Below are 12,265 nucleotides of genomic sequence, written 5' to 3'. Positions count from 1 at the left end.
ACATCTGCCCCCATCCTATTAATGCTGGATGAAATCTTCTACCCAGGTTATGGATAGCTTAGGGTCCCTGGTTCGATAGTCAGTCTAGGTGTCATGATTTTGCTCAGCGGTGCTCTGCTATCCTGCAGAGCCTATGCTGGGCTTCATATTTTTCCCCGGTGCCTAGTCGAGTCCTGTGTAGTGTGGGAGGGGTCTTCTTTGGAGCCTTGTTCCAGGTGATTAATCCGCTTTATCTGGGAGTTGTTTCACCCGGAACGCCACCAGTGATAGTTCTTGTTTTGCAGTGAACGTCACTCATTCTCATAAATGTCTGACCTGATCTTGTCCTGCTACCTAGTTCCGCTGTTCCCTCCCACCTCCTTTCCCTGATTCCCTGACCTCGGCTTATTTCCTGACTCCAGCTCTGCTCCCTCCCTTGTACTTATGGGACCTCTCTGTTTACCAACCCCGGCTTGACCCCTGACTTTGGCCCTGTCACTCCTTTTGTCATTTACATTATTTCCTGGCTTTTGACCCCAGACTTGTTTGACTGCCCCTCACTAGGTGTGTTTAGCGACAGCTAGTGTACTAACCCGACAGGTCCACTCCACTAGTGTGCCTGGCGACACCCAGTGGTTTGGTGTCTTATTACACCCGGGTTCTCATCATCAGTGCAAGAGCCCCGATTTCCTGTTATCCTGTAGTCATCATAACAGCAGTAAAGGCAACTCAGTGATGATTCACAATGGATATTTTTTTTACAGAAACAAAAAGTTAGCAGTGATAAGGGATGATCTGGAAACAGTACAGATGACTACCAAGTGTTAGATTAATAAACACTAAGTACATTACAAAGTATAAATCTGATATTTTACATACTGTTGTTAAAGATTCTAATTAACAGATATTACCAGTTTCAGTTACTAGTAGAGATGAGCGTACCTGAACTTTAAAGTTTGGTGTTTATTCCAAACACAGACTTTACAAGAAAATCAGTGTTCGAGTTTGGAATTCGGCTGCCATACGTATGCAAACCATTCGAGCCAGCATTGCTATGCCCCGGTACGCTCGGTGCAAGACTCAGTGTGAAACCCTTGCAATGTTTGAATGGCTTACACTGGGGGTAAAATCAGTGTTATCGGATGTAGTATGTACAAAAAAAAAAAAACGACCTCCTTCCCCTAGAAGTGTTCTGTTTATCACTGGCTGTATGTGCTGTCCAATCAGTGACTTTCAATGAGGTTCAGGTCATGTTTGGGTCCAGGACAGAACTTTATCTAAAGTCCGGCTGAATCCACAGAACCTGAACTTTCAATGGTCCACTCATCTCTAGTTACTAACATTTCTCAATTAGTACCGTACGTCTAAACAGGAAGTAATGGCCCGGCTTACTAGGAACCTCTACACTGATGAGCAAAGGGGTAACAATGTTTTGAATGTTTGATTTTCAGGCTCCATATCTCACCATCCACTACAGCTTCAAATGTGAGACTACCATCAGTTTTTAGACAATCACCTTGGCTATCTCATACGTAAATTTGATTTGCAACTATTTAGCATATGATTAGTTATGCATATTCTTGTCATGTCACTGCGTTGTTACTGTTTTGCTCCTAATAATCTAAATTTTAATTTGTATTAATTTGTTAGTATTTTGTAAATACACCTTTGGCTTTCAACATTGCCTGAATCCATCTGGACATGCTCTCCATCAGATTGAGGTATGTCTCATCCGAAATCTCTTCTAAAGTTTCTTCTACTCGTTCCCAATGTTAGTGTTTACTGGTCTTACTGGTTATTCATGTTTTCTACAGCACCAAGAAAAAGGTCCAAATGTAAATACAAACTTTAAAGAGTACAGTAACTGGAACCATACAGCAGAAGATGCAGAATTTTTATACAACACTGCAGTCATACCTAATAGCCAACAAGAAAAAGAAACTCCACAGATTTCGGCTGTAAGCAGGATTCTTCTCAAGCACCCGCAAAGTTCCTCCTAAACACAGCAGCATGGAGCAAAACTGTCAGAGAGACACAGGTACAGTCAGCTGTCTTATTAATTTGTCATCTCACAAACCCACTAAACTCAGTGTGCTTTCCAGAGGTCTCACATTTTGTCCTACAAAACCTCTAGACAAAACAGAGCTTTGTAGTGACATGGAACAATACTTCAGGAGTCTGAGACTGAAGGAGTTCTTTGATGCTAAAGAAGACTTGAGGCTTCTAAACAGTCAAACACAAACCAAAATAGACATCAGGAAAACCTCTGACTGGACACCTCCTCCTGGCCGCAACACCATTTTGGACCAATATATTGACTCTTTTAGATATTTGGTACAGTCCACAATATTGGACAAAAAAGCAAAAGAAACATCTAACATCAGTGTGCAGGAGAGAAGGGCAATCCACAGCCTGAAGAAAAACAAGGAGATCACTATTAAGCCAGCAGATAAAGGGGGTGCCATAGTTCTCCTGAGTACAATGGACTACATTAGAGAAGCAAACAGACAACTGACGGATATACATTATAACACCAGACTGGATGATGACCCAACCCCAAATTATATGAAAGAGTTGAAAAGAGTCATCAGATGTCTGGTTACAGAGTCCACAAACCTTCTGGACCTAATACCTGAGAATCCAAGGATGGGAGTTTTCTATATGCTTCCCACGATTCATAAGTCAGGTAACCCAGGGAGGTCAATCATCTAGGGGTGAGAACGCTCACTGAAAAAAAATCTCTGGGTGGGTAGAAAATGTCCTTAAGCTACTGGTAAGGAACACAGCCAGCTATATACAGGACACCACTGAACTTTTAATAAAACTATCTACAATAGGTCCCCTATCTGAGAGTACCATCTTAGCCACCATGGATGTGGAATCCTTATACTCTAACATCACACATGAAGATGGACTAACCACCTGCCAAATGTTTTTTTGAAGCTAATGGGATCCCTTCTCAGTCTGTATTAAGACTCACCAGATTCATCCTTACACACAACGTTTTCTCTCTTGGCAAGGAGCTATATCTACAACGCACTGGAACTGCTTTGGGCAGAAAAATGGCTCCGCAGTATGCCAACCTTTTCATGGCTAAACTGGAAAATGACTTTTTAGCATCCTATTCCCTTAAACCATTGGCCTATTTCTGTGATATCGATGACATCTTAATAATCTGGACCAAGTCTGAGCAAGAGCTTTAAAAATTCCATGAAAAATTCAATGCATTTCATCCTACCATAAACTTGACATTGGACCACTCAAAACAGAAATCAACTTCTCGGACCACCATAAAAATTCAAAATGGCTCAATCCAGACATCGGTGTATCGGAAACCTATTGACCGTCCCACATACCTCAGATGGGACAGTTTCCATCCCAAACACATTAAAAAGTCCATTGTCTACAGCCGGACCCCCAGATATAATCGTATCTGTTCCAGCCCAGCAGACAGGGATGAACACTTAACCCATCTTAAAAAGACATTTTTAAACCAAAGGCTACCACCCCACCTCCATTGATGATCATATTAGAGTCACAAGGACCCCTAGAAGTGATCTGCTTCAATACAAACAAAAAGAGGAAAATAGTTGAGTACCTCTGGTGGTGACCTACAACCCACAGCTTGAGGTACTGAGAAGATCGGCCAATAAACATGCTACACAAGGATCACCTTTTAAAAACAATATTCAAAGATCCTCCATTGCTATGCTATAGACAACCTCCTAATTTAAGGAGCATCATGATCCGAAGCTTATGCCCTCAGATACACTAAGATGAACTTATCGATGCAATATAAAGAGCTGCAAAACCTGCTCTCATGTAGATACCAAAGACTGGATACATATCCCTAACACACAAAAGGATGATAAGATTCCTGGAACATTCACATGTTCTTCCTCCAATGTGGTGTACTTAATCCTGTGCACTATATGTCCTATTGGGGGTCTCTATGTTGGAGAAACAGGACAGGGACTTAGAGCAAGAATGAGATCTCACCGCCACACAATTACAGACAAAAAAAAAAATTACCTGTGGCCAAATATTTCTGTGCTTCAGGACATAACATAAACCATATGAAAGTTGTCATATTAAAAGGAAACTTCAGATCCCAGAGCCATCGCAGGGTCTGGGAATATAAATTCATTAACATGTTTAACTCTGTGGACACAGGACTCAACCTGTCAGTAGAATTTATGACACACTACAGAATCTGAGGCGTCTGCTCCAGAGATAGTGAGGGCACCAGAACTCTGATCCTACATGGATATTGTTACTTACAGCAAAGATAGGGCTGTGGTTGTACATCGCCCAGGCCAAAAACTAGTACTCTAGCAGGATACAGCTAGGCACCCACTAAGTGGAGGCATCACAGGTGCAGGAGGAGCAAATCATACACACACTTCCAAAAAATGGAGGGGGCGATTGCTGGATGATAAAACTGCATACTGATGGCTTGCATAGAGCGATGTTCACACATCAGGCTGCATTGTGTTAAAAAAAATATGAGGTTTTAGTTAGTATTATGGCCAGAATACAGAAGCCTACAACCCTCGTCACGGGAACCTCATGCTTGTAGGTCCCTACACTAAATATCAAAATAGCCACAAAAAGGGGAATCAATATTCTCCATCATGGATATTGGGACAGTAAAGCTTTCACACCACTAATCAAAGCTAATTAAGGATTCACTTTCTAAGCTCAATGTTTGTTTATTTATTTAAATGCCCTTTTATTATGCCATCTCTCTGTTCTGTTTTGTATATATTTATGTTTCTTCAGATATTTTGTCATACCATGCCTGATGAAGAGACCTGAGATGGCTCGAAAGCTTGCTTTGTAACATCCTATTTTATTTTATTTTAGTTAGCCATTAAAAGGTATCACAACTACAAGATTATAATTTTGTTTCTCTCACTCAGAGCAATCAATCATTATTTACTGGTTGACTTACTTGAGTATGTTTATAGCTTTTTTTCCAACTCTACCCACAAGTGTACAATTGAGTTGAGGTCTAGGGACTGTGAGGGCTAATCCAGCACTGCTACTTCCTTGCCATTGAACCATTTCTTCACCAATCTCGATGTATGCTTCGGGTTGTTGTCCTGCTGGAACACTATGTCATTCTTTTCATACTCATAGTATTCGAGTGTATGAAGTAACTCAAATGTAGGATACTCACATACAGCTCAGCATTGAGACCACCATCATTCCTGGTCAAATATCCAACACCTTTGGCTGTAAAAAAACCTCATGTCATCAGGCTTCCTCCACTGAATTTGACAGCTCCTTCAATTTATTGATCCGTTAGTCCCTTTTTTCTTCCAGACCCATTTGCTCCCAACAAAACCTAATCTATTGATTTTCTTCTCATAGTTCCAAATCACCTGCTTCCAATTTTCTAATGTTCAGTTTTCAGGCTTTTTTTGGCAAACTTAAGCTTAAGTCTAGGCTGCTTCACCTTTTTTTGGGCCACTCACACGATGCAGTTTGGTCATTTTCTTGGCCAAGAGACTGCTATTGATGAGCTGGATGATGCTGTTTTTCTTTTCTTGGGAAATATTCTTCATTGCTGCTCATTGATTCGGAAAAGTGACTTTTTGCCTGCGAATGAATCTAATAAGACACTGAGCCATAAGGGAATGGGAGAACAGGTTGTTATTTGTAGTATACAGGAAGAAAAAGATTTTTCCACCACCAGGAGAAAACCCGTAACCATGAAGTGACATGACAAGAATCTGCATAACTAATCATATGCTAAATGGACAAATTTATATATGTGATAGCCAAGATGATTGTCTTTAAAATAAAGGTAGACTCAAGTTCGAGGCTGTAGATGATGAAGAGATATGGAGCCTGAAAGTCAAAAGTTCAAAACATTGTTGCCCTTCTGCACATCAGTTAATCTTCTATATTTGGTAAAATCCACGTCTGGTCTTCAATACTTTACCTGCAAAGTTTTATTCTCGGTGCTTGCCCTTCGGTGTTTGATCTTTGGTGCTTGACCTGTGAAGTCTCTGGTTCTCAGTGCTTCGTCTTTAGTGTTTGGTATTCAGTGCTTGACCTTCAAAAACTGGTCTTCCCTGGGATCAGATCACACTTATGTACTTCTACTGCAGTAATGATCACGAACTCACTCCGCTGCTCACATATCTGCTTCATCTCAAGTCTTGGCACCAACTCCTCCCCTGTATTTTCTGTTTTGGCCTTTTATATTTAGCAACTGCACCACAGCTGTCACCTAGGTCGGGCATTCCTTTCAAACTCTTCACTTGAGGAAACACGCTCACCGTTCTCCAATCTAACCAGCAGATGGCAACATTTACTTTCAAGCACTGTGAGATGTTAATGGAGTACATCTACGGTTTATACCCCTTTTACACATACATGCCACATCGATTATATGAGCAGGCTCTTGTTGAATTTTTATTTTTGTCTGTAATGTAAACTCTGCCAGTTGATAGCGTTTCTGTCTGTCATATTTTTTCAGAGTTGGCTACATTTGTCAGTAAAGTTTAGGTTTACGAATGGATTAAACATAATCCCTGTGTTCATATCCAAAAAGTATGCTAAATCCAAACATGGCACAGGCAACAGATGTGGTTGGGTGATACTAAAAACGCCTAAAATCATGGTTAAGAATATGATAGATGTTAACTGCTAGCATCAGCACCACTGATAGATAGATAGATAAATATTTAGGAGTACTGTAAAATTAAATTTCATTTCAGAGTACTCCACTGCACAACATCAAGTGCATGTTCCAACCTTTTCAATTTCCTGTCTTGTCCTTAGGACAGGCCATTATCACATCTGGCGATCCATCTATCGGCTGACTATATAGCAGTATTACAGCACTGTACCACTGATGTGAATAGAACAATGCTGGAATACCTTCAAGAATCTCGTAAAAAAGTACAAACCAGTGGCAGCCAAGGTAACAGTGCCTGTCACTCGCTGAGCACCACAGTTCCCGATGCTCGCTCAGCACCGCAGCACCTGTACACAGTGGAATCAGCCGTAGACAACAAACCAAAGAACTCCAGAGTAAATAGTACTAAAAAAATAGTCCTACCAAAGTGTCTCATGGTAATTACTGATACATTTACTGTCACCATAAAAATAATTGTTATACAAATCTATAAAGATCTACATTTCTTTTTAGTAATGCATCAACAAAATAGTCATACAATTATCAAATAACACATACTATATAGTGTTACTGAAGAACACACTCACCATACCAAGACCAATAACACTGCTATACATTACAAAATAATGCCGCTACACCATGACCAAATATTATCACCACAGAGAGTCTAAATATAACCACCATCCTGTTTCTGAGGAAAGCCCACTGCACAAAGACCAGTGGGTTCACACCGCAAATCCCCTAAAAATCTGCAGTGTGTGTGTCGCGGGCGGAGGAGGGGACGCCGCGCTCTCCCTCTGCTCGGGTCCGGCTGCCGCTGCTGCTGCGGCCTCTGCTGCTCGGTGGCTCGAGCGATGTGCCGGATCCCGGGGACTCGAGCGGCGCTCCTCGCCCGTGAGTGAAAAGGGGGATTGGTTTGGGGGATTTATTGTCCGTGACGCCACCCACGGTTGTGGTGATTGTGTGGACACCACCGCTGCTCTGTATAGGGATCCCGGGGGTGATGGTATGGAGCAGCTAGATGTTGGCCCTCCCCTCTGTGGGTAGGGGGGTTGGTGGTCCCGGGGCCCGATGATGGAGAGTTAGGATGGTTGACAGGCGGGTTATGGGGCCTGTTGGGGTGCAGGGGCGCAGGGGCAGCGCTGTGCCGCACGGCACGGAGGTACTCACTCAGCCCAAGGATGATGACACAGTTCACGGTAAACAAGCGGCTGGTTGGACGGCTCCCTCGGACGGCTGCGGTGTTGATGTTCCCTGCAAGTTAGCGGTGACTGTCTCTTTCCTGCACCTCAATACGGTTGTTGGTAGCGATGGATTCCCACCGGTAACCCGCTCCCCAGCTTGGGATATGAGCCAGAGGAGCCCCTCTTTTGCCCGCAGGCGCTGGCCCTGAGAAACTGGTGCCCTGGCGGTGGCGGTGTCTCTCCAATATGGTTGGACGGTTGCCTTCAATCGGGACTTTGGCTGTTGGGAGACCCAGGAGGTCCCCTTCACTGACGGATTTGGCAAATTCACGGCGACTCCTAGCCTTGCCGGGATCCGAAAGGCCCCTGCCAATGGTGCTGGCTTCTCTTCGTATACCGCTCCGGTACTGCCGGGCCACCACCCGTCCGCGGTCCTTTCGGCAACCTCCGATCAGCCTCTCCTGCAAACGGTCACCGCCATCTGCCAACCTTGCTGTCTCAGTGCAGGGCACACACCCGGACCAACTTCAGGCTCTTAACTGTCACTTTCTCTTCCACCTTAACGCCTCACTCTAGCTCCTCTACCACTTCACTTCAACTCTCTACATTCAACTCTCCCTAATCTCCTGGTTTTCCCGCCTCCAGGGCTGTGAACTCCTCGGTGGGTGGAGCCAACCGCCTGGCCCACCCCCTGGTGTGGACATCAGCCCCTGGAGGAAGGCAACAAGGGTTTTGTGTTCTGACCTTGGTGTTCCTGCAGGGAATGTGGGGTGTATGGTAGTGTCATGACCTGTGACCCCTGGCTTGCCCAGGGCGTCACATGTGAACTTGGCCTAAAGTAGTGATGTCCTCCTTTGTGCCCCTTACTACACACAATATACATTTTCACATCTGTCTTCCCCATATAATGATAATAAATTATGACCCCTTTTATAGCCTTTGGAGCTATAGTAAAACTCTGCTCATTATAGAGATAATACAGTGATGTCACAGTACAGGGGTAATACAAAGTGATGTCACAGTACAGGGGTAATACACACAGTGATGTCACAGTACATGAGTAATACACAATATAGGGGTCATGCACACAGGGATGTCACAGTACAGGGCAGTTTCTTTCTGTAGTGTTACAGGCAGACATTTGTACATTACTGCATAATACTCACCTTCTGCTGTGCTGTTGGAGATGTTAGTGGCTCCAGCCTCATTGCTGCACTTCCTCTGGGTCCTCCTGGCTGTGTTCAGATCCTGTCCTCTGCTTTTTCTTTCTGGTCCTTCTGTTCTCCACTTCTTCTTGTTTGCTTAGCTCTGTTTGCTCTGCTTATTTTGCCCCTTATCCATCTTGGCTCTGTTTCTCCTGTACTGTGTTTTCCCTTACATCTTTCTTTCTCCCGAGGCTGTACTGAACAAGCTCTGCCCCCTATCCTGATTGGCAGTTCTCCTCCTGGCATCTCTCACAGCTCTCCAACTGGAAGAAGATGCTGCCCTGCCACTTCCTCCTCTTCAGCAGAGGCCACGCAGTGTGGGGTGTCTGAACCTCTGTGTTGTTGTCAGCCAACAGCTATTACAGACAGAATATTCCCAAGTTTCATTAATTTATTAAATATAAATTTTTATACAAAATACCACACCTTTAGTGAGAATTCAAAATTCATTTGTCACAGACATAGACCAATCGGTCACCTCTAACCTTGAATGCCAACGACAGGGTTTACATAGTTATATCGGACAAGTAAAAACATTCAGATTGTCTAAAAGTTCACACAGGGAGTATGGATAAACACCGTACAAACAATTTAACTTAAGGACTTTATATATTCTTCCACAGAACATTTATGACATGAGCCACTTAGACATGTAGTCCAGATGAGTCCAAAAAAGTCAGGGCGTACGATATCCAGTCCCAATAATGTTAAAGTGAACTGCCAATCATCAGATCAGTTGGAAACAGTCTCCACCTCGACGCGTTTCCCCACATAAAACACTGTGGTTCATCAGGAGGCTATAGAAAGTAAATGCAATCTATCAGAATTGGAGCATAATATCATATATATAATTCATAGAAAAACACCAGCATGTGTGGAAAATAGGCAGACATAGTAAGATAAGCAAAATATAATCTACTTGCCATAAAGAAAAGATAATTGGACATGCAGATCCATGGCGTCTTTCTCTGATAGAATCGGCAGCAGCCAACAACTATTCAAACAGTCGGGCCCCCAGCGGCCTTAATAAGCTGCTTGATGACCGTCCCGGTGCTGCCCGCCCCGCTGGGAATTATGAAAGTGAAAGTGCACACATAGCGAGCAGCCACCGTGGGCCCCCTCAGCTTATGGGCCCCAAAGCAGTGGTGTGGTCTGCCTCTATTGGCGGTACGCTACTGTGTAGTGGTAGCCTCTGGGCAAGGGAAAATCTTAAGTTGAGAATCAGGCTGGGGGAGCATGGAGCTCAGGCCATTTCCCACACCAAGGCACCTGTCATCCAAATCAGGGATTATGATGATGATGACGTGGGATGCAGAAATGAGTACTGAGGAGTTGACATCATCAGAGGAGGAATTTATTTGCCTAATCTATACACAGCACAGGTGATTTGTGGTTAAAACAATGTTTGGGGTAAAATCTGGATGTTCTATGGTAATCTCTGGAGCAGGTGATGTTGCGACTGTTGTTGATGTAAGAAGCTCAACAATGCGATTTGCTGCAAAATAATTTGCTGTGAATTTTTGGGGAAAATTCATCAGAGGGCAAGAATTCAAATTCTACTACATCAGCTCATCTCTATTTACTGTATATGTTTTGTCTAATTGTCTATCATGTTTCATGCTTATTTAATGTGTTTAAGAAACAAATTTCCTGGAATGGATGATGAAGCTTAGATATACAGTGGGTGAAATAAGTATTGTACACGTCACCAATTGTCTAAGTAAATACAATTCTAAAGGTGCTATTGACATGAATTTCTCACCATATGTTGAGAACAACCCATCCAATCCACACAGGCAAAGAAATCAAACCATAGATCTTCATGGATTACGTTATGTGTAATAATGATAAATAACATCATAAAAAAGTATTGAACACATGAAGAAAGAGAGGTGCAAAAAGCCATGGAAAGTTGAAGTCTATCAGAAAAGTGATTTGTCGGTGAGGATTGGATGGGTTGTTACTGACATCTGGTGAGAAATGCATGTCAATAGCACTTTTAGAAATATATTTACTTAGAAAATTGTGCTCAATACTTATATCACCCATGGTAATTCATTAAAAAAACAAAGTAACTTTTTTTTCTCCAAAATCAATAGTAACTAGCAAGATAAGTCAAATTGTCTCTCCAGTAAAGGAGACAAACTCTAGCACAGCGCCACCTATTGGAAGTAGCGATCCTAAAAGTCACAAGTGGATTTTTGACAATCCTTTGCAATATGACTCAGGATATATAAGCCAGATCAGAATCCCAATTTGCAGACACGGTGTTTCGGGGTGCTTGCCCCTCGTCAGTAGCAAGATAAGTAGAATTCTTGTTCTTTAGGTTTTAAGTCACATTGGCATATTTGTAGCCATTCTGTATGCCTTTAGAATGTTTAAAGGCTGTTCATGTGAAATGTTAATAGAGCATCGAGGCACATCACCACCCAAACACCTCTTGGAAATCATGCATTCAGCATGACTAAAAACTTCTAACGGTACAATATTAAGCCTTTTTACTAGTTGGAGATGGAGTATGAGTGTGGGTATAAGCCTTTATGACAAAACGAGTGTAAATGCTATCGGACAAGTTATATCTGACTTCAAATATTTCGTTATAGGTGATACTTCCACAATATCCACAGAGTCCGCCAAGAGTACAACCACAGGTAATAAGCTGGGATAGGAGGGATATTGATTGTGACAATACTGACTTATTCAAATCTTAATTTGATATTTTGGGAAGAATTTTGTAAAACTAAGTAATAATGTGAAAATGGAGTAAAATAGATGTGTATATGAGTCTTTATGGTGCGAGATCAAAAACAAATACCATTTTCTAAATTTAGATTGACTAATTAATGGAAGGTGTCGCTTTTTTAATTTTTGTATTGATAATAAAAATGATTATGGAATATCGTAATTATTTTTAAAACAAAATTAAATTCATTGTTTATTTAGTTTTATTTAATTCTATTTTTACTGAAGCACTGGGGCTGTCATCTTGGATGTGCATTGTGTAATGACAGTTACTCACCTCAAATACGACAGTCCCTGTGCATAAGAGATAGTAGTCGACCTCCGACTCTATCTCTAACACTATGCGTGCTCCCTGCTATGACCTGGACAAGCCCCCTGGGCTGTCCAGATCACAGCTCTGGGAGGAAACTGCTGCCATTTCTGTGAAGCCCACAGCATCTACTGTGTGGCTGTGTGCTCCACTGTCCCCTGAGCATGGTGGTGGTGATCCTGATCCTGGTATT

The 12,265-nt window shown here is 42.5% G+C and overlaps 1 protein-coding gene across 2 annotated transcripts in view; it reads left to right on the top strand.

Annotated features, from left to right (window-relative positions):
• Positions 1–12,265, top strand: part of CIST1 (colon, intestine and stomach enriched 1) — a 165,226-nt gene that overhangs the window by 67,354 nt on the left and 85,607 nt on the right. For both annotated transcript variants that reach the window (XM_075337822.1, XM_075337821.1), the window contains exon 2: positions 11,624–11,671. In XM_075337822.1, the coding sequence (XP_075193937.1) occupies positions 11,624–11,671 (48 nt within the window). The remainder of the gene's footprint in view (positions 1–11,623; positions 11,672–12,265) is intronic.

This window comes from Anomaloglossus baeobatrachus, chromosome 1 (assembly GCF_048569485.1).
Source record: "Anomaloglossus baeobatrachus isolate aAnoBae1 chromosome 1, aAnoBae1.hap1, whole genome shotgun sequence".
Taxonomy (NCBI): Eukaryota; Metazoa; Chordata; class Amphibia; order Anura; family Aromobatidae; genus Anomaloglossus; species Anomaloglossus baeobatrachus.
The sequence above is the reverse complement of the archived record's forward strand: the minus strand, read 5'-3'. Positions and strand labels throughout refer to the sequence as shown.